At 41.8% G+C, this 24,036-nt stretch overlaps 1 protein-coding gene across 6 annotated transcripts; it reads right to left on the minus strand.

The window, feature by feature from the left end:
* Positions 1–26: 26 nt before the first annotated feature.
* On the minus strand, positions 27–23,594 carry LOC123510202 (rab GTPase-binding effector protein 1-like). 6 transcript variants are annotated; one of them, XR_006676416.1, is made up of 22 exons: positions 23,317–23,594; positions 21,158–21,283; positions 20,700–20,903; positions 14,913–15,043; positions 13,857–14,084; positions 10,993–11,199; positions 10,549–10,692; positions 10,291–10,441; positions 8,777–8,913; positions 8,127–8,227; positions 7,609–7,766; positions 7,212–7,438; positions 6,748–6,897; positions 6,409–6,554; positions 6,222–6,315; positions 5,999–6,109; positions 5,761–5,828; positions 5,301–5,478; positions 4,820–4,972; positions 4,635–4,712; positions 4,230–4,457; positions 27–4,091 (listed from the first exon to the last, which is right to left on the minus strand). XR_006676416.1 is itself a non-coding variant. In XM_045265108.1 (21 exons), the coding sequence occupies exons 1-21, from the start codon at positions 23,381–23,383 to the stop codon at positions 4,290–4,292; spliced, it is 3,003 nt and encodes a 1,000-aa protein (XP_045121043.1). In that variant the 5' UTR covers positions 23,384–23,594; the 3' UTR covers positions 27–4,289. The 6 variants fall into 6 exon arrangements, 5 of the variants coding, with proteins under 5 accessions (XP_045121043.1, XP_045121042.1, XP_045121040.1 ...); XM_045265108.1 differs by having other exon boundaries at positions 27–4,457; positions 13,881–14,084; XM_045265107.1 differs by having other exon boundaries at positions 27–4,457; positions 8,777–8,910.
* Between the last annotated feature and the right edge of the window lie 442 nt (positions 23,595–24,036).

Raw genomic sequence — 24,036 nt, forward strand, 5'->3', positions numbered from 1 at the left:
ACAGATTAGGTTTCAATAAACAAAGATTCATATCTAATATTTATTGCACTTATAATACAATAAGCTAACCTGTACACTGAATATGTATACCTTACGTGATCTGGGAGCCAAGATATTAAATTGTCAAGGATAATACTGTCTTTAAAATCCTGTTACCTCTTGTCATAATGGCCTTGTTTAATTAGGATGAACAATCAGCAATAACACCCCATCTTCCTCCCACCCAGATCCTGCCAGGTGCCGGTGTGTATTGTATTGAAGCTAAAAAAACACTTACAAAGATTAAAACAAGAATGATGAACGCACATGGCAGTGTTTTCTTGATGTCTGGCATTTGGCATGTCTTCCACTGCTAACAACACTAATTTTTAATTCTTCAAATGCTTCTTTTCACTGGCAAATAACTCCACTTATGAACTCACTATTTTGGTATCTGGAAAAGGCAGAAGGAAGTAAAATGTACACAAAACATACCAGTTTCTTATATTATCATAATTTATGCTTAACCTCCAGTGAATTTTCTCATTAATTATAATTCTTACAATGTTATTTATTTTCTTTGAAAGAAATGTGAAGAGCTTGTAAACATATACACCAAATACTCATCTTTTCATTGTATCACTTTTTTGCATTACATCAGTAACTCTCGTAAAGCATTTCTGCTTAAGCATTTCCCACTTATGACTTGACATCATTTTGTTCTTTACAAGAGATTTAACTGTGGATCTAGCCACTATGTACACCAGCTTCTCATCTGTTAGCATATTGTCACATCCTGCACCTTATAATTTACATCAACACAATCACAATGACAGTCCCTAATCACAGCAGTAGTACATAACTCCTCGGCTCTCATCATGATGGAGCTTTGCAAATACAGAAATATCCATCAGTCTCCCTAAAAGTCACTAAGAGTCCATCGTATCATCATCGCACTCCTCAAGACAAAAAATAAAAGATACAAAATTCCAATCCATTATCTACATGGTCAATAACAAATGAAGGAATCACAGACTAACACCTTCCACAAGGAATAGAATGATAAATATGAACTTAAGAATTACTGAAGCAGAGTCAAATCTCATTCTATCAGACTAGTGATAGTGGCTCATAAACTAATAAACAGGCATACATGTACTTTTGGACTCCTGTAAAATGGTAACAAAAACTCTTGCACTCACATACTCTCTCTTCTCTTGTTTCTTTAAAAGCAAGTAAGGATCCAAATCACAGTATTCACCATAAAATGCCATTCCCATGCCCCAATTTCAATCCATAAATCCCACTTTAGATAAAAACAGGTATCCTTATTTCAAGACATCTCATGGACAAACATTCCTCATCCTGTATTTTTGGATTCATAATTATTTTCATTTTGCAAGATTTTACTGTTTTGTACCTGGGATGACCTCTCTCATGCAGTATGTAGGTAACTTTTTCTTTGCCATTTCACTTTTCACAATATGTGCATTACAATTACATCATCTTCTCAGGCATATTTTTCATAATAAATGGTTCAGCTTGCCTTCCCATGGCACCAAGTGATCTGCAGCAGTGCTAAATTTAATAAATGAATCCCTGTTACCCTGGTGTAACCTAATAGTCATTCCTTCTGTGGCACCATATGACCCTGTATCACTGTCACATCTATTCAGCCAGTCAATCAAACTTTTTCTCATCTGTTTCCCTGATATAAGTTAACACCCACCACCACACAGCACACCACTGCACACAACACAGCATATCAGCCATAGCACACTAAAGTACAAGTCCCTGACACTTACAAGAAAAAAATGTCTTAAAAAAAAAGTAACACATAATATGTTATATATATATATATATATATATATATATATATATATATATATATATATATATATATATATATATATATATATATATATATATATATATATATATATACAGTAATTATGTACACTTTCCCAAGTATGATTGCATCTTCTCTCAATGTAAATTAATGGTAAACAAAAATACTTGCCATGGTCTAACAATATGTTTTGATTTAGTGACAATAAATTATCCCCTGTTCACAGACTTAGAAACTTAGCCACCACATAGAACTGATCAGAAACGTCTTAAAAATAATGCAGCACATTACCCACTGTCACCAGGACCCTTAACATATATATCTGCTATAATTAAACATTTCTATTGCATTAAAAGTTCCAGGCAATGCATGAATATAGGTAAGACTGAGTCAAGGAACATTACATTAAATGATAAAAACCAAAAATGCAGTGGTATCTTTGTTATATGAAACCTCCATTTCAGAGCTGATTTTTAAGTCCTCATTCACCACAGACATCTGAATAAATCAATGCCAAACCGTTCAGACTGCTAATAATGTAGCCATTCATCAATTACATAAAATAATGTACCAAGTGTCATTCGGAAGTGAATCTATAGATCTGCCTAATTTTGCATACATTTAACAAACGCTGCACTGCCGAAATGCAACACTGTACTGTACTGCACAGCATGAGGCCACCACAAAATATCTAGAGCTACAATGCAAACAGAAGCAAAACTAACACATACCAATAAAATCATTAACAGTGTTTTACATACTTGTTCAGCACAAGGCTGTGGAGTCAATGTTTGTATCTGGAAGCCCCAAATGAATCAGCCACTGACCATTCAATAAATTAAGGAGGATTGCTTCAAAATTTTAGATGCCCTTATTCATAAAAAAAGCAGTGTTCTCTCATTAGAAATACTTTTATAGGCCACTTAGATGATTCTTCTTAAATTGTCACTAGGATTATGAAAATATTCCACTAACTTGCCACAGACCTTGTAAAAAGTAGTGAACATCAGACACTGAAATGTTTGATATGGACTTTGAGAGTCATGAGACACAAATGCAGCTTCTGTTGGCTTACCAGCGTGGGTTTCCTGATATACGGATAACCAAGGTACCACTGCATTTACTCACTCACAGCCTCCTCCCATAGATGCAGCCCCTTCCTCACACACACACACACACACACACACACACACACACACACACACACACACACACACACACATACACACACACACACACATAAAAACCCAGCTTGTTAGCCAATTTCATTTCATTACTCTATGGAATATATATGCCAGTGTGCTGTTCTAATGGTGCTTATTTTTCTGTCTGTGACCATCCTTCTGAATGCATGCTGGCTGTAATAGGATTTGAAAGGAATGAGGTGAGACAGATGGATAGGTCTGGTTTGGTGCACTCAGCTGAGCAACAATTCACTTGCAAGAGTAACAGTGTAGTATTTAAAATACAAACTAACATTAGGACTTATCATCTGCAATATTACTGTTGTTGATAGTGCTTTGTCTCTTCAACTTTTCATTTCCTGCTGCAATATATAAAATTCAATACTAAGAGTTTTCTTTCTGTTCTGCAACAGCATGCATGTGCACATGCTGACACACACACACACACACACACACACACACACACACACACACACACACACACACACACACACACACACATTATAGTATATATATTTATATATGTGTAGAAAATATAAAACTCTTGTCAGGACTAAATATAAACACTGCCACAACAGATCTAGGTAATAATCAATAATTCTAACTTTTATACATATTCACAATTCTCTTTATGGCTGTAGCAAACCCTTGAGGACAGGAGATACTTGATAAGGCAGGACTGATTTAGAAATGGAGTGCAAGGAGTCATAAACAGCATTCAGCACATTTTCTTCTGAGGAGCATTTGATCTAACAGAACTAATTACTAACTACTATGAGTCTGGAGTTACTTGTGGAAGATGAGGCCATCAAAGAAACACGGTGATGAATGGAAAATAAAATGTTTCTATAGTAAGGGACAAAAACACCATTACCTCTAAAATGTTCCTCTTTAAAAGGAACTAGATTTGTTCAGCTGGGTTTTTTCAAACACTCGCTTGTCAAAACCCAGCATCCAGTCACCCTGACTCCACGCAGACAGCAAGGCCTGGTGGCGCAGGGAACCACAGCTGAAGACATTAACAAATTGCATGACTAGTTGCTTGCATGGCCCACCAGCTGGAATTGTTGAAACACAACCTGGGGAGAAGTGCACCAGTGAGATCCCTCAGTGGGCTAAGGGGTTGAGGGGCTTAGGGGTAAAGGATAGCCACGGGTGGGTGAAGGAATAGATAGACTCAGTGGGGAGATATGGGGAACCTTCCATGGCACAGTCACCTTCAGCACGGAAGGTCGCTCGAGGTAAGTGGTGGTGCAGGATAGAGATGGTTAAGGTGGTCAGTCAGGGGAGTGTGGGGGCTCTGAGCTGAAGTATGGGGTGGCATCCTGCACCAGGAGGGTGTGGCACACGTCACACACTCGAGAGGGTCTCCGGTGGGGACCACTTGGCACTGTTTTGCTGACACATTCGTTGCAGAAAATCTTTCCGCAGTGACGGCAGTGATGCTGCGGAGAGGGTGAAGCCGAGTTATATGTAACTATTATATGAATATTGAAATGGATAAAACACCTTCAAGCTTATAATCACTAAAACTGGCACAAGTGATCTTATCTAAAAAATAAATGACAATACCACAAATAATCAGTAAAATTCAAGTCTTCAAAGAGTACGGATCTACTCACCTTTCTCCGACCCATGGCAGAAAATCTTTGTTTGCAGCTGTTGCATTCCTCTTGGTCTTCCTCATGCTGCCATCTCACCTGCAACACAGCCACAGCAGCACATTAGTCACTACATCATGATAAACAACTCCATCCATGGTCTGCCTCCCTCCACACAATTAGGACTGACAGCTAACTTCACTCACCTCCTTCTCACTTTGCCTAATCTTTTCCAGCTGAACTTGCAGTGACTGGGAGAGCCGCACAAAATCTCTCTGGACAGCCTCTGAGGTGTCAAGGTCATGCTGGAGTGTTGATACTCTTCCCCGCAGCTCCACCACCTCAGCCTCCAGACGGGCCTGTGAGGACACCAACCACAATGTTCTTAAAGCTGCAAGATGCATGCGCTCCACACTCGTTCAAGAAATCTGCTTAGTGAACTGCCACTTAATACTGATTGAATCTCAACTCGGCTAATAGATGAACATGACTGCTACAGCGGATGACACCAGAGCATGGCAGCAAAAGGTACATGAGCCTCACCAATAAATGGTAACATTCACATAAGAAAGATTATGAAGACTCCACAATACATAAAAGAACAGAACCATAACAGCAACATATTATAGAAAATAATTATAAAGGACCTGTGAAAATGTCAATAGCAGTGCCTGTCACAGTACACACCCTCATCTGTGTCTGCTCAGCCACCTGCGTCTTAAGGCCAGTGATGATCTGCTGACTCTTGACCTGCGACTCTGCATGTTTTGTCTCAAGGTCCCGCACCTGGGCATCACTTTCCACTCTCGTCCTGCGCTCCAGCTTCATCTGACTCTCCAGGCTCTCAAGCAATGCCACTTTTTCTCTGCAACAAACACACACACAATTCCTAACATGTAAAATGTCACTTCATTTAATCAAACATAAGGTGTCTTATTTGCTTTAAACTAAATAACGGAATCCTCTCATATATTCCTACTGAAGGCCATGTGTTTTCTTGTAAGGAAAGAACACGGCAAAAGCTGAGAATTCTATGAGTATCATATCTCACTTATGGACTCTCTTTGCAATAGCACTTATGTATACAAAGGCCAAAATATCAGCCCCTGAGAGATGGATACAGTCTCTCCCCCACCACTTTCCCCACCTGAGTTGATCAATTTCAGATGACAAGCGGTCCTCAATGGTGTTCTTCTCATGTTGCTCTGCCAGAACCTGCAACATAAACACATATGAGAATTCCATACCTCACAGCTTGCAAGAAATAACGCAGAGACCCCCTATCCTTTTAACACGATAATCTAAGTCATGAAAGATAAGAATATTAAATAAAATGGTGATAACAGTGATGGTGATGACATCCTTCAGTGCTCCCCAATACTGACCCGATCCTTAAGGAAGAGGATCTCTGACTTGAGACTTTCTTCCTGATGCTCCTTAGACACCTTCGCTTCAATGATGTCCTCTTGGTAACGCAACAACAGCAGCTGCATATCCTGAAACCCAGCAAAGCATATGTTCACTCTACTGTCAAAACAAACTTCCCACACTCAAATCAACAGTCCAAGAGTAATTCAATATAAGAGAGAAGTGCTTTATCTTACTGACCTCCATGTTGTCTGGTAAATTGATTATCTCATTCTGCAGCTGCTGTGAGTGCTTGCTGTGCTTGCCCACCAGATCATCATTTTCTTTCTGTAGCCTGCAGGATAGGAGGTTGAGTGTGAATAAGAGGGAATTTATCATAGAATGTCTAACCTCACTAACAATGGAATAAGGAACAGTGATGCAGTACCTGGTAAGCTCTTGTTGGGCAATCTCCCTGCGCTCAGTCAGGGAACGCAGCTTGTCGTGGACGCTGGATATAGTTGAACGGAACTTGGTTTCCAACTCCATTTGCTTGCCTGCTGCTGTCTCTACTACAGTGGCCAGCCCTGCTACCTGTCACCACATACACAGCATTTGAGAGAGAAAGATCATGTAATAGACTATCTATACCCACACATTAACATTTGAAAGCACATTAGCAAATAAATAGACAACAAATATGCTTCACTCTTACATATATATCAAGCTATTGACTCTCCCTTTATCTACTGGAAGACACAACCACAAGCCTGTCACATCAACTCACTTTCTTCTCGTAGTCTTCTGCCATGCCCTGCCAGCGCTCCTCCATCACCTGCCTGTACTGAGCCTCCCGATCCAGGTCCTCCTTGTACCTCTGCAGGGCACGCTCCAGGTCCAACCGCTGCTTCTCAGTGTCTTTGTGGTCACTTTGAGCCTGCAAGTACCACCAGTCCTTGCTGCACCAAACCATCTCCACAAGCAATCAAAACTCTTTATTGCTTCATATGGAATAACATAGTAAATGTGACGGTATCTAGATCTTATGAAAAGGACACTTTAAGGCAATTTAAATACAAAAAACTTTAAATACTAAACAAAGATGGCATAGTTGCACAATCACCTTAAAACATTCACATTCAATGAAAGACATTTTGAAACACTAATAATTATGTAATTGCCAGTAGTCAGAAGTTCAGCCACAAGACATACAGGTGTCCAGGTGAGCTGTAGCTGTCTCTGGATGCCTACCTTCTGCAGCTGGGACTGATAGGAGGTACACAGCTGGCAGGACCGCCCCATGTGAGACCTGGCCCGCCTGATCTCCTCATGAAGCATGTTCCACTCTGCCTCACTCACCACTCGCCGGCCCTGCCCCTGGCCACTCCTTGCATCTGCACTAGGTGAGAAGTCAATCACCAAGTAGTCTTCATCCTGAGGGGTAAGTGGAGTCTCGCCTGGAGCATCTGGGAACACTTCTGTTGGGGAGAAGTAATGAAACTTATCAGTAAATATCATAGGTGCAGAATTATCATAGCAAATAGTACCTTCAGTATAGAACACATCACTTATATACTTGTATTTAATCAATAAACATAAAGACAAACATAAACAATTCCAACAATGAAGGATTCATAAGACAGCCCACCCTGTAAGGCCCTCTGCTGGTCTTGTGTCAGCTGAGGCATCTTGTCAGGACTGAAACGCTCGGCCAGGATGTTACGTGGGACAAGGCCATCAGGGGCAAGGGAGTCCGGGGGAAGGCTGCGGGTCTCTGTCTCACTGCTCTGGTCGTCACTCTGCTCCCTGTCACAATACATTCATAGTCAGCAGGAGTAACAATCACACTCACTACTAAGTCATTCCTCTTTGATCTGCTGATAGTCTTACAAAACATTGGATTATTTGTGGATCAGATGACTTAAGATTGAGAAGGAAGTGTAAAAGATTACTCAAATTATGACCATGACATCAAAACTTTCCTCTCATTGTTGCTCCCCATTCCATACCTTTATGATCTCTTATACTGAACCAAATCTATCCTTCAAAATTCCCTATATCTATGATCCTCTTCTGCTAGTAGAATGGTAACTATAGGCTAGCTGATCACGGGAAGCTCCAGTAAGCTAACTTTAATGGCAGGTGGGAATCAAACAATGGCTGTACCCTTGTGAGGTGGTGGCAATGGCAGTGGTGGTGGTGGTGGCAGGTGTGGGTGTTGGCTCTTCCTCCAGGTCTAATAATGAGGAAGACTTATCACTCTCCACCTGTTAAAAAAAATATAATGCAATGGGATAAAGTATAAATAACAGAAAAATAAAGGGGAAAATTTTCTACCCCAAAGTAAACAAGGCTACACTTCTTCCTTCACTGTTTAGTCACTTTAAGATCAATCACTTTAAAAAGAATCACCTTTAAAACCAAAGCATATACTAACCAAAATACACAATTAAGAAAACTCAGCTATTAAAACAAAAACAATACATAACAGTTTAATAACCACACCACATACAGAAACTTTGAACATTTATAAGATTGGCAGATAGAGAGACAGAGAGACAATTTAACCCCTTTAGTACCATGATGCAATTTTCATATTCATTCTAGTTACTATTTGGTAACTTTATACAGCTTTAGAAATTGATGTGGGGGATTAAAACAGTGAAGTCTCTGGCCACTAATCTTCTGACCTCCATAGAACCTTCCTATTGTAAATAAAATTGTCTAATCATACCCAAAACTCAAGGTAAAAATGTGTCTCAGTATTGAAGAAGTTAAAAGGGTGAATCAGTATGAAAGCACAAAAAAAATCATACCTCATTCTCTGGGGTGGGTGATGGGCCATGCTTCTTGACAATATGGTGGGTGGCCATGTGTGTTGGGGACTGCTTGGCATTGGTGAGTGTGAAGTGAGGTGTTGCTCTGGCGGTAGCCTCCTCACTCTGCTGTGCTTCTGAAGGAGAAGGAAGCCGCTATGAAGGGATTGCAATAGTGAGTATAGGAGATAAAGATTGCAGGTTCAAATATATAAGGATTACATTATCTATATATCTTTTACCATATCACTCTAATGACTATTTATGATAAGCTATTTCTCTGTTGTCTTTATATCCTTAAAATCAACTCATGCATACATAGTCATGATTTCAGATAAGATATATGACCCTTAACCCCTTCCTTACCGCAGCCACACCCCGATATAAACAAAGCGTTCCCCTCCTATACCGCAGCCCCCTGCCTGTGTGCGCACGTGCCTCACGGCCAGATCTACACATTATATTTCTTTCTAACTCAGTGTTATGTACTTTTTTCTAAACATATTTTTGTCATTTTATTAATAAAAGAAAACGTAAACATAATCATAAATTGTGCACTAATCATAAATTCAGCACCACACAGTCTGCACCTGGTGAGGGTGGCCCTGAGCCAGTCATAACTAGGCTGCTCCCCTCACTTGCCGAGAGAGTTTCAACACTGCTGTCACTATCACTCTCTCCTATTTCTTTTTTCAGGATCATAGTCTGAATCATATTCATCTGGAGAGTCTTCCAGTATATCCTCACTATCTGTCTCATAATTATGATAATCCTCATCGCTGCTACACGAAGCAGACACCATTATCTCTAACTAGAGGCAATAGAACAGTTTCACCACGGCCGATACTAGAGAACTGATGTTCTTGGGGGGACTGTGGGAATAATATATGTCAAAGAATAGTGATTGGCTTTATAGTTTATGCATGAAAAATTAACTCCGATATTGATTGGCTAGTGGGGGGGATGGTTTTGTTACGCTGGGGTGGCTAAAAATAACGCCTCCAGTGTTTGTTTGTTTATAGTGAACCACGTGGAGCATGGAAAAGGCAAAATCCGCACTCAGGCCACGGTTATACACGGAAATGTATTGGTGTGGTACGCACGTACCACGGCGGCATCTTGCGGTACCACGAGGTCGCTTTTGCGCGTGGTACGCACGTACCACAAAACAGTCTTGCGGTATGGAAGGGGTTAATTAAATGGTCTTGATATGTTTACATGGCAGCAAGAGTGGAGAGACATAAGTGGTGGACAAATGTACTCTTATTTATGGAATTAGTTGACAAATAGTGGTAGATGGATGGAATGGACTCAATAATCAGGTTAAAGTGCTGAGTCATTAGAGAACTTTAAAGAAGATTAGATAAGTTTATAGAAAAGAATTAAAGGTGGAAATAAGTAGGTTAGGTAGGCATGTTTCATATAGGGATTACCACACATTATCCTAGTAGAGATTTTTACCACTCCCTTTATTTTCATGTCTCATGGTAAAGGAAAAGGCAAAGCTCACTCACCTTCTAACTTGTGCAGCTGATCCTGAGTGAGCAGCACCTGCATGCGCCTCATGTCCGCCAGGTGCAGCCGTTGGGCCTCCAGAAACTGGTCGTTGGCCCGCCGCCAGGTGTGCTTTAGGTCCCGGTGCTGACGCCGCTCTGTCTCGTAAGACTGAAACACAGACACGTTGATGGCACACCGCTCCATGTCCACTCCTAATGTCCTCTTCTCTTTCTTTATTTCTTAAATGTTACATAAGAGGGAAAAACATCAGTCACCTGTCTCAGTTCAGTCATCTGGGAGCGCAACCTGTCCACTTCATCAGTGAGGGCCGTCTTCTGGGTGTTCAGGATGGCAGTGTACAGCTCCAGGTCAGCCCTTGATGCCTTCTCTGCCTCAAGTGTGCTGCATATGCCCTTGAGCTGGCACAGAAGTGTACATTAGAGACTGATTAGCATTCTTTACATACACACACTTATATACATATACAATAAACTTTTATGAATGACTTATTCTTTCAGCCACACCAAAGAGCTCTGCCTTTCCAATGCTGCAAAAAGATCCATCAACAAATGCCACAGAAAAATCCATCTCCTCCAAAAGTTCACCTCTAGATGTCTCTCAAAGATTTCATGCATTCCAAATGTAAAAAGTCTATATCTAAATGTCCAACAAAAAACCATCTCCTCCACTTGTTCCAGGATATTCCAGGCCCTCCTCACCTTGTCATCAAGCTGCTGCACCACCTGGGCTGTGTCAGTGCCCTGGAGAAGGGGAGCCACCAGGTCTGCAGTGTGGAGGGCTGCTGCCTGCTGGGCCTCATGGGCACGCAGCTGGGCATCCTGGGCACGGATCTTCTCCTTGAGGGCATGAATCTCCTCCTCCAGAGGTTCAACAAGTGACCGTAGCAAGTCGGCATCCTCCTGTGCCTGAAGAAGGAAGAACGATGAGTGCTTCTGAAATGCCAAGAGATACTTTTGAGCTTGCAATCTGCGAGCATTGCATTGTGTGAGCCTAGCGCTGCTGCCTAGTGCGAGGTGGTGCAAATAAGATGCAGCCTTTGCCACTGGATTTTACTGGAAATTAACAGATAAGGCACACAGACATGAGAGAAAGATGTGGAAGATGAATAAGAGAGCTGCAAGAGGCAAGAATCATGTGAATGGAAAGAGCACAAGAATGTGCAATATGCTCTCAGTCAAGTAAATAATGTTCAGTTAGCACACTCACTGAATCCCAAGTAAGGAGCTGCAGTAGTTTCATACAGTAACTTGGAGTAAATTGATCCAGTCAAAATTCACTCTTCTGTACTATTTAGAGTTAATTTCCTCATGATTTCTGCATCAATCCTGACTTACAACAGATGCAAATCCAACTTGTCTTGTCAAGAGGACAAAAGACAAAACCTTCCTCTATTCAGCTACTTATCAACTCTCTTTGTACTTACAATGATTCTTTTTCAGCTTACATTCCCATTCCTTAATCTAAATACACACAATCTTAACTATACAATCCAAACATGCTCCCTTCAATCTTAGAATATAAAACACTCCAAACACCACCACCACCACCACCACAACAACCACCACCACCACCACTACCACCACCACCACCACCAACACCCCAGCCTCCCATCACTTAGGTACATTAAGGGAAACTATTTTTGTGACTCTAGGATAAGGAAACCCAAGTATCACAACCATGACCAATGTGATAGCTCTTCTCACAATCATTATTTGGGAAGATTCTCCATGTAAATAACCAAGAAAGGTATACTTGTGATAGTTGGTTTCACTTCAGGATGAGCAGCACTGGGATGCTTAGTTATTCAAGCCTTGATCTTGTTGGTGAGCCACTATGAATGATTTCTATGTTAGAGTTATGGCTAAACTGCAATGTTGAAATCCAATCTAAAAGTACTATGAAAGTTGTATCAAACTGATTACATTTTTTTTTATTTACAAAGCTTCTAATCAAGCAACAAGGGGGGGATTCATTATGTTTTACATTTTGTTCATCATCACCACCACCTGAAGACCAGTTGACCATTACAAGGGGGAGGGAAGTTCTCAGGACTGTACACACCTGTCACTTTAAAATATAAACTGAAGAGAATACAGCAACAAAGACCATAACAAGCCTGAGGGTGTAATCTTGAGTGGATGCAACACTGATGATGTCTACTGAGAGGTAAGCAGCTCACTCCTAACAGCCAGCAATGGTTCCCCCTTGCTTCCAACACCCATGTCCAGTAAGAGTTGAAAGTACACAGAATTACACCAGAAGGCAACCAATATCATGTCCCAGTTACAGGTCATTCATCCCCATGATTAGGCCACTATGATATGCAAGACTTCTTCAGCTAGATAGAATATCTCCCTTCTGCTACAATATACAGCTCTAACACTTTCAACTATCTCAAGAAGCATGCCACCATCACATCCATAGCCTTCCATGACTAGGAGAGCAGCAAAGGCAGAGTCTAGAATGATACTTCCCAGTACAGCAAAAAAGTTGAATAGAATCCAACACAAAGAATAAAAAGTTTACTAAATCTTACAAGAAAAAAAGCAAAACCCTCTCCACTGCATATGGAAGTTAACATGTTCATTTTAAGAAGCTCCATATATGTTATCTTGCAGCTTGGCCTGCCCGGCTACACAGTCTCTACTGTGTCCATGCACAGGCCTACATCTCTGAGGTCATTCTGGACTCCTTCAGTTCAAGTATCTTTTAAACATCTACCAATAATAACTACCAACTACATTCAGATTTCTTGCCCTCTTCACTAAGTAACTCTTACTATTCCATGAATAAGTTCATTCAAAGGATAGTGAAAAATCCCTATAGAGCTCTAAGGGATACCATTATCCTCTTTAATATGAGAAGGTTTGGATTTGCATAAAGAAAGCAATGCTGCAATGAGAGATTGTCCAATAACTGAGGCATTCAACAGTAGACTTGGGATTGAGAGCACCAGTGAAGTGATGGAAATAGAGACAGTGCTGATCTGGCCAAGTGGAGACAGGATGAGCATGACTGGGTGAAGTGCAAGGTACTCAACAACTTGAAATGGAAGCTAGAATGCCCACAAGTAGATCAGAGAAGACACAAGGTAAGGTCTCCATGACAGACCATAAGAACAGAAAAGACTGACAGACAAGCTGCATGTGAAAGTGCAGCACACAACCCATCATCATGTGACAAAGGCTGATCCAAGTATTCAGACACTGAGAACCTGCCTTCAAAGACTCAATGAAATGACAATTAGTAAGTGAATGAATGGTTACTCAAAATCATAAGGAAATGCAAATATGAGATAAAGAACAGAATTAACTAAATTGGGAAGAAATAAAGGATAAGATGGATGACATATGACTAGTGAATATGCAAGACTGAAGAACAACAAGAAGACAAAACAGAACGAGAGATTACTCTTTAAAACCTATATATACGTATGTACATTATAAAAAACCAACTTCAACAACTTCAATCAAGGCAAGAAATCTACAAAGCCAAATAAATCACACACACACAATTTGAACACATTACTACGGGCATGCTACCCCAACCTTGAGACACCTACCTCATGACTCCTGGGTGACCGTACCTTCTTCATGCTGTCCTCAAGGTTCTCTGAGTCCACGATGAGGGAGGACGGCTGGGGCCCAAATGAGGTGTTATGGGAAGCCTTCTCTGGGGTGCTGAGGGTCGATGGACTCAGGCTGGGAACGCGCTTTGCCAGGGACTTGGTGACAACTGACAGCACCCCAGGATTCAGCAGGCTCTCCCCCTTGTTCCTGATGTCTGACTCCTGGTGAAGGAAAGGGACATCAGTGGACTAATGATGACTCTTGTTTTTCATTTGATAACCTCACAATGAGCCACATTCCTTATTAGTCATACAAACTCTGATCCCTTTCCCTGGTGTTCTTATGCTCTTTAAGACCACCTTTACAATGTTGTTTTTAGTTCAGTGTTATCTGTCCATGAAGGAGAATATGATGTCAACTTAAATTCTTTGATTTGATATGTTCTATGAGAGCAAGAAAGTGACAATCTTCTGTATTTCATTATGACAAGGATAAAAGTTCATAACAAGTTAGACAAAAGTGAGACTGCTTTTTCCTTCACTATGAACAGTTGTACTCATGAAAAGCTTGAATGGGGTCAGGACAGGAAGCTACACTATTTACCTCAGTCTGACCTGTTACCTGTCATGCAAGTTGGTGTGAGGTAAGGACACAATGTTATCTGTTACATGTAATCTGGAGCGAGTCAATGGGCCATTGTGGTGGTGTTACCAAGGCTCCTGCTGACTCTGTGCACCAGCCATCCGATCCCGGAACTGATCTTCTTGTTGGTGCTATCACTGTTGTGTGTGTGTGTGTGTGTGTGTGTGTGTAAAACAAATGAGGAAGGAAAAAAAAATAATAGAAAACATACAACTTCCTCTTCCTTCCGGCATCTATTCCCCACCCCACCAAACCACTCAAATCCCCTCCTCTTCAATTCATCTACCCCTCCTACATCACCTCACCACAACCAACACCCCTCCCATCTCCCTACTACACCCCACCATCTTCTCTTTCCTTCCCACAACACCACCGCAACTACCACCACTCCCTCCCCCCCTTCGCACCTCAAGCTGCCTCTCATACAGTCTCCGGTAGTGCTGCTTCTCCGCATCCAGTCTCTCCGTCAGCTTCTTCAGTCTCTTGATCTCCCCTTCATACCGGCCGCCTGTCTGGTCCACGGCATTTGCTACCTCCTCTGAAAGACACCGGTGCGTATTACTCCTACGAGGAGGGAGAAAGAAAGAAAGAAAGAAAGAAAGAAACAGAAAGAAAGAAAGAACAAGAGGAAGTGGTGCAAGAATGAATGAATGAATGAATGAATGAAGGAAGGAAGGAAGGAAGGAAGGAGGAGAATAAAGATACTAAAAGGATGAATAAATTTGTAACCAGAATATAAAAGAGAAAAAATAAAGTCAGATGATGTTAAGAAGATAAGGACGGAAGGAAGAAAGGAAACGAAAGAAGAAAAGCCAATGGAAGATGCTAAAAAAGTAAACTACGTAGCAAATATGACAAAGAAAAGAAGGAAAACACAGTTGGAGAAAGCTGAAAGGATGTAAAATGCCAGACACTATAAAAAGATGAGCTACTAAATATTACAAATGGGACATAGGAAGGAAAGACACAATAATGGTTAATAAAGGTGTGGCAATGAATATGGAAAGATGAAGAAAAATGCATAAAAAACAAAGCAAAGAAGGAAAGATAAATAACACGTAGGAGGGAAAGAAGAGCAAGAGATGAGGAGGGAGGGAGAGCAGGAAGATAAGGCAGGAAGTAGGAGGAGGGGGAGGTAGGGAGGGAGGAGAGACAAAGGGAGAGATAATGGTACAAAGAGGGAAACTAGTGAGGGAGGAAAGACGGGAGGAAAGATAAGATTACGAATGAAAGAGGAGCAATGTAAAGATAATGAAGAAAGAAGAAAATAGAGAGCATAGAGGGAGAAAAAGATAGAGGAAAAGACAGGAAGGAAGGAAGGAAGGAAGGGAGAGGTGGAGATAATTTGAGAAAAGTATGAGATGGCATTGTGATATGACCATTAATTTACCGTGTGACTGAGAGAGAGAGAGAGAGAGAGAGAGAGAGAGAGAGAGAGAGAGAGAGAGAGAGAGAGCATTGATCTGACATTCTTAAAATACAACTCAACGAGACACTGTATTACGATTTATAGATCAATTTCATTTCCTCACCATCACCACCACGACCAGCAGACGCATGATTATTTAATATCCCAGTGAAATAATCATGCGCGCACACACACACACACACACACACACACACACACACACACACACACACACGACCTTTCAAGATACAGATCCTGACAAAAGCTCAACACTCCTTCCACTCCCCCCACCCCCCCAAAAAAAAAAAACGCACAAAGACCAATCACCAATTTCTCTCTCTCTCTCTCTCTCTCTCTCTCTCTCAGACACACCAAGCGATGAAATTATAAAGATTTACAATATCAAATAACACCAGATCTGGTTTACCTGAGAGAGAGAGAGAGAGAGAGAGAGAGAGAGAGAGAGAGAGAGAGAGAGAGAGAGAGAGAGAGAGAATCCACCACACTATCACAATCCATCGATGACTCAACCTTCAAGAACTGTAAGATGGTCTATACTGTAGTGGGTTGAGGCGCGGCTGTGCTAATCGGGATGACGGTAGTTTGCGTTTCAGTGCTGGGCTTCCGAGCATAAATAGGGCTTGTTTGCTGGCATGCGGGTGAGAGACAACTTAGTGGTAAGGGAGAGGGAGAGGCGGAGAGAGGAAGAGAGATAGGAGGATGGGGGGGGGAGTGCATCTGTCACACGGGTGCTTTCAAATGGGAGAGATAACACGTGTATACCGTACACTATCCCGGCCCAGCGGTGAGTGAGAGGCGACGTGCACAGTCCCCGAGGAGACAGAGGCAACTGAGGCAACTGATCCGAGGCAGCTGCACGAGCACTGAGCAGCAATAACAGCAGTAGTGGTTGGTAGGAGGCAAAGGAACCGCTACTCCTCACCGCTCCACCGCCACACAGGGCTACCAACACTCACCGCTCTTCATAACGCTACAGTAACTCTCCTTGCCTTACAATAACACCTAAAACGATTCCTGGGTATCTTGACACTAGTATTGTACCGTGTGCCTCTTACAAATTAGCGATAGTGAAGTTAGAGGCAAGAGAGTGAAGTCAATTATTGCATTCATCGGAAGTTTTCAGTCTAGCATATCCTTGATCTATGTGTCTTAATATTTCCTAGCTTACGAAACAGCGAGGAGGAGGAGGAGGAGGAGGAGGAAGATCGAGGTGGTGGTGGTGGTGGTGGTGGTAGGGATGATGACATGGAGGAAAGGGGATGGGTGTGGAGGGGGGGATAAGAGAAACGTCATCACCACCCTAGCACTCATCTCTCTCTCTCTCTCTCTCTCTCTCTCTCTCTCTCAATATCACCTGTTCTCACACCTGTGCACGCGCCGGTTCATTAAATGCGCACACATACGCAGAGTAAGGTACACGAGAGTTCCCTAAGGTATCTAAACTTCACAGCATATAAAGGCGAAATGGGCGAGAATAACAGCGTTCTCTAATCATGCATTCGTAACACAGTAGAACATTAATATTGCCAATAGCACTTCACCGTACTTTTCCCGCATTAAGTAACCAAGAAAGACAGTGCGAATGTGCTCTGCCTTCCTGCCGGGGCTTATGGGTAAGGGAAGGATGTAGCGCAGTGGATGTCAGCAACGATAATAGAAGAGAAGAAGTTGTGGAAGTTAGCGGAGGAGGAGGAGGAGGAGGAAGAGGAGGAATATGTACGCGTTATGAGCAGTTTTCGAGCGAGAATGAAGGAAATAACTAGCACATCCTAAAGTTATACACATCATTATAAACATTTCGGACCTCTATGGGGACTGGCAACTAAGTGGGTGCTTTTCATTTTTTTTTTTTTTTTTTGTTTGCCCTTAGCCAGTTGTCTCCTCTTGACATTAAAAAATAAAATCCCTTATTAATGCAGAAAATATGAGAATCACTTCATATTATTTCATTGCCACACGAAAACCTGACATTTAAGAGAGAGAGAGAGAGAGAGAGAGAGAGAGAGAGAGAGAGAGAGAGAGAGAGAGAGAGAGCTTCGTATTTACCTGAACACTCTAAATATAACCCACAGTCATCACTCACCCTCGTTTGGCAGATCGGGAGTAAACAAACGTGTGATTCTGCGTGTGACAGTCTTAACCCTCCCCGTGTTGTTGTTGTCATCACTGGTAACGCTGAAGCCGTTCCTCGCAAAGTAATCCATGCTGGCTGTGCTCTTACTAACGATACACTGCACCTCTCACCATCAAACCTCACTTTACACACTGGTTCCTGGGCGAGTTTTTAAAAAATTTTCCTAGTACTAAATGTCATAATCTTGCATGTCACTGTTTTACGTTCCGCCTTTCCATTCGTGTTTCTTTCATTACATCTCACTCTGCACGGTTTTCAAAAGGCACCAAGGCATCACTGCAATGTATAGCCAAGCCAAGTATTCTGATTTCGATGCAGGATGGAAATGTGTTTTGGATATGGCAACACTTAGTAGCAGGAGGGAAATGTGTTTTGGATAAGGCAACACTTAGTAAAGCATATGTTTACGGAGTCTCTTTGCCATACGTTGATTACTACCATCATTCCTCACGAGATAAGATCACTGAACGCAACGCCGTCAGTAGAAGCTTCAAGTACCAGCATATTGTAATGACAGACGCGAATCACGACCTTGAAACACTGCTAACACCACGAAGCACTCCACTCTAAGCTACATTTCCTGCGCCAGTAACAAGCTAGATAGCGAATAACATCTGGTGGCAATAATGTCTCCAGGCTGCTCCAACACTGACTCAAGCACTGTCAGGCGCCACACTAAGCAGAGACCATGCTCTGGGAAATGGTTTAGTCTGTACTGAGTTATATCACATGTACCTGATAACGAGAGGGGATGGATGTCATGGGGGAGGGACAGACAAACCTACGCCCCGCTATCAGATAAGGTGACAGATTCCCTAGGTCAATGACGCAATGTTTATGATAATGTACTGCACGTAATTACTGACTGGTGCGGTGTCTGGGTGGTGATTCACTGGGATACAACACACAAACTGATGCTCATAGTGATGGGGATGTCCCTTTCGAGATTTATATAGAAAATGACACGTTTGATCTTAAAAATTAACTTATAAACGTTATTTCTTTTACATTTCCATATTCACACAACATTCAACACAATGTGGCCGTTTATACGCGAGACTATAAAATTCCAGTGATAAAAAATTTTCACCATATTCCCATAAACCCCAAGTAATAATAATAATAATAATAATAATAATAATAATAATAATAATAATAATAATAATAATAATAATAATAATAATAATAATAAAGCCAGTTATGAACAGACCCAAAGCAACACTGACACACATTGATAAGGACAGAAAACCATAAACAGGGGAGAGAGGATGTGGATGTCAATGTAAATGAAATCACAGCATCCTTAAAAAAAAAAAAAAATAAGACTGATAAGGCTTAAATACCATCCAGATAAAGAGAAGAGCTCTGGAACCATAACCTAGAGGGATACTGTGGCAGAGGTGGAAGAGGTTGAAGTGACAAGGGAAGGATAGAGGACTGACACAAGGACTGGAGACACTAAAGAAAGTCCTCTCCACTCACACACAGGCCAGGATGTGACAGAGGATGACCGATGAAGAATGAAGCAAGAACAAGGATTTACCCAATATTTTTTTTTTCCCCAGACTACATATCTCGTTCTATCTGAAGAGAGAGATGTCAGTTTACTATATACACGAATGGATCTCTCACTGGTGTTGCTCATTTTTTTTTTTTTTTTCTCAATAACTTGCCTATATGTTCATGAATACTACTCCTAATTCTCCCTCTGAACTGCTTGATGCATATATATTTTCAATTTTTACCATATATAACTTAATATCCTCCCACAACTACATTCCTAATACATCACCTATGCCCTTTGTACAGTCAGCTCCCTAATTGACGAGACAGTTTTCCTACCTATTAACAAAAGTAACATGTCATCTTTTTCACGGCAGCTGCCATTGGCTAAAGCTGCCTCAGATGTGTATCATAGGTCTGTTTTCTTCCTCTCACCCTTCCACACTTCATCCCTGTCCCTCCTCCCCACCCCAATGCTTCTCATACCTCCTTCAACCCTCCTCACCCATCCCTCTTTCCCTCTCTCCGTCACACACACACACACACACACACACACACACACACACACACACACACACACACACCGCGTAGTGTAGTGGTTAGCACGCTCGACTCACAATCGAGAGGGCCGGGTTCGAATCCCGGCGCGGCGAGGCAAATGGGCAAGCCTCTTAATGTGAAGCCCCTGTTCACCTAGCAGTAAATAGGTACGGGATGTAACTTGAGGGGTTGTGGCCTCCTTTCCCGGTGTGTGGAGTGTGTTGTAGTCTCAGTCCTACCCAAAAATCGGTTTATGAGCTCTGAGCTCGCTCCGTAATGGGGAAAACTGGCTGGGTGACCAGGAGGCGACCGAGGTGAATTACACACACACACACACACACACACACACACACACACACACACACACACACACGTCAGTTTAATCACACCACCAACCCATCCAAACAGGCAACTCAAGCATCTCTTTCCCCAAAACACATACTCCTTTGCATATGCCACACTCTTTTATCACATTCCCAACAAGCAGCTCATCCACACAAGGTCCCTGCAGTACATCTCCACAGACACATAGTCTTCATCTATGCACACACCACACTTCAAATCACCAGCCTTCATTTTTCCACCTACCTTTCATCAGCTGGTGTACTGTAGCGATCTCCTCCTGACATTTCCGTTGTTCGACTGCCACGTCATTCTCAGCGGTGCACTGGGCGATGGTCACTGCACTGTGGGCCTCCTCCAGGTCGCCTTGTAGCTGCTGGACCTGTGAGCGCAATACCTCCACCTCTGTCTCTATGGATGCCTTCTGTTCTGTCTGTAGTCGCAGTTCCTCTGGGAAGTGAAAATTGCTGGGTTACTCAATTACTTATTTTAATCTTCACTTATACAAGTTTCGTTTCATTGGCTACCTTGTTTTCTTGTGATGTCAAAATATGAGTGGTGATTTTGGTATTTCATGGTTCATGCTTCACTTCAGTTCATTTTCCCTCCATACTGTAACCTTGCCTTTATGAATTATTACAAAAATATTCCTTATTGTACACTCCTCCTCCAACTGCCCTCGTCCTTCCTTGCAGTGTCCTTACCTTCCTTCTGCAGGTAGAGTTCCTTCAGCTTGGCGCGGCGGTGCCCATAATCCTCCTCCAGCCGCACTTTCTCATCTTGTAACCTGCTCGCATTCTCCTCCAACTCCTGGATCTTCTTCTGGAGCTCTGCACACAACACAACAAACATTCAGATTAATTCCTGGCTTCCAAACTGAAGAACTTATTGATGCAAATATTGTTTAAATTTACATAATAGTATTTTTTGTGAGGGATCTTTTAGTTTGCTTTTTTATCTATTGATGAGAAAACTCTTCAACACAAAGCCTTTACAAACTCACTCTACAAGTCATCCACCTAAGCCTCCAAGAACACACTTACTCTTGTTACGTAAGGGATACACACTTCATTCAAATGCTCTTAATCACAAACTAATGAGTGTGTGTTGACTTTACAACCTCCATTACTGCACGTGACAGCATCCATGCCCAGATACACCATTAACTAAATGCTAAACTCCATCTTGCTAATATCATGAACAAACAATTTTCCAGGCAAGTTTTGATGAGTAATCTAAAGACCATTCCCCCAAAAATCATGTTCCATTTTCTTTTTAATATAGCTACCAAGAGGAACGTCCCCTTAACAAGCCAAATGTACCACCTGTAACGGCAGCGTACTCCTTTAACTACCACATAACAATTTCCAATCTATTAAAACAACAATTAAAGCCATTTGTAGTCAAAGAGAAACATAACTTAATCTAAGCATACCAACTTTAACTGCAGCATATTCCTGTAACTAGCATGTAAAACTTTCCTTTGTATCAAAACAACAATTAGTGACATTCATAGTTAAAAAGAAACATAAATTAATCTCCTGACATATCAATTTCCTAACTATTATATAAGAACCTAATAACATCTAACACTCCACAGCTTAAGTCAACACTACACACTCTGCAATTCAACTACCGTATAACTTTTCCCTAACTATTATATAAGAACTTAATACCAACTACCAGTCCACACGATTCCTAGATAAGTCAACACCACACCCACTGCAATTCACAGCTTACAACACAAGACCCCCAAGCTGCCAAGGGAAAGGTTAACAAAGAAACCAAATAAACACCTGTGTCAGCCGAACAGGTGTTAAATACCAATGAATGTTTTTGTACTGCCTTTGCTTTGCCACTGCAGGAAAGTAACATAACAGCATACCATGAGTTAACTAATCATCTCATTCATTCACACACACATTTCTCCTATTCATTATATTGCAAACCTCAATAATTGCTTCTCCTTTCTACAATCATTCATTCATTTTATTTCAATGCTAATTCACTCTAACACCTCACATCCTTCCATTCTTTCCTCCATTTATACATCACAATCCTAGTCATTCATATTTGGCACATGCACCCTAATTCACCCACACACACCCTAGTACCTCAAGACACTACACGCCACCCTATCCATCTAACACCCTGAATCATCCTAGCACACCCAAACACTCATCCTAATATACCATTCCTATCTACCACATGCACCCTAACTCACCTATACACACCCTAACATGCCATCCTACCCCTCTAACACACTCTAGCACCCAAGCACACCCTATCACATGCATCCTGACTTCCCCAAACACACCCTAGCACCCCAAGACACCGTACCTTTCTAACACACCCTGAATCACCCTTCCTCATTTGATGTTCTCACTAGCATGGCTCTTAGGGAAAGGATATCCAGGTAAACACACCCTAACACTCGCCCAGTATACCACTCCTACCCAGCACATTCACCCTGACTCACCCAAACACACCCTAACAAGCTACCCTGTCCCTCTAACACACCTCAGAATCCTAGCACACCCTAGTGATCACCCTAATATACCAGCACATGCTTCCTAACTCACCTATACACACCCTAACTCATCACCCTGTCCCTCAAACACATTCTGAATCATCCTAGCACATCTAAGCACTCACCCTAATACATCACTCCTATCCAGCACATGCAACCTGACTCGTCCATACACATTCTAGCATCCCAAGACACCCCTAACACACCCCAGCACAGCCTCACCCATGAACTTCCAGCGTGAAATGGGACAAATTGAGACCCGTTCGGCAAGTTAAATGAATGAGTCAGAGGATAGGAGGTGAATCAGAGTAATTACGGTAGTCTGCCTCTCACCGTCTATCACCGGATCTCCCCCGCCTCCGTCCCCCTCCATAGTGGCAGGAGTGACCTCAGTGTCCATGGAATTTGACTAGTAATTTCAATATAGAGACTGACATCTTCTCCCCCAGCTGCTTGTGGCGAGTCCTGAAACTGCCATGTGTCCCGTAGCTGTGTTCCTCGAGGCCAATCACAAGGCACGGTTCACACATACACAGTTTCTCATTGGTCCAAGTCCCCGCCAGATGGTACACACTCGCGGACCTCAGAGTGTATTGATTAAAGGACTCATCTTGTTTTGTTTATAAGATTCTAACTTATTGGGTTTCTAATTATGTGCCTTCTTTTATGTTGTATGGTTATGTTTTGTTTGTGTAGGTTTGAGTAGTGTGGTTTGTGGGCTCTGGGTATATGGGTGTGGTTTGTGTATGTGTGTGAATGACTGTGTGTTTGTGTGTGTGTGCTTTTGTGCATCTTTCATCAAGACTTAACTGTTTCATTCAAAAGTATACGAAGTTACATGACAAATACTTGAAATCATATCTTTTAATTATCCTATCGGCAAACAATGAGGTCACAAAATTAATTACGTACACTCGGGAAAACTTAACTATTGAGGTCACATATCTTAATCAATCTATCAACAATAATGAAACTCCCAAGAAAGTAATCTCACTACTACTACTACTACTACTACTACTACTACTACTACTACTACTACCAGGAAACAATTTA

Source organism: Portunus trituberculatus, chromosome 28 (assembly GCF_017591435.1).
Source record: "Portunus trituberculatus isolate SZX2019 chromosome 28, ASM1759143v1, whole genome shotgun sequence".
NCBI classification, from domain to species: domain Eukaryota; kingdom Metazoa; phylum Arthropoda; class Malacostraca; order Decapoda; family Portunidae; genus Portunus; species Portunus trituberculatus.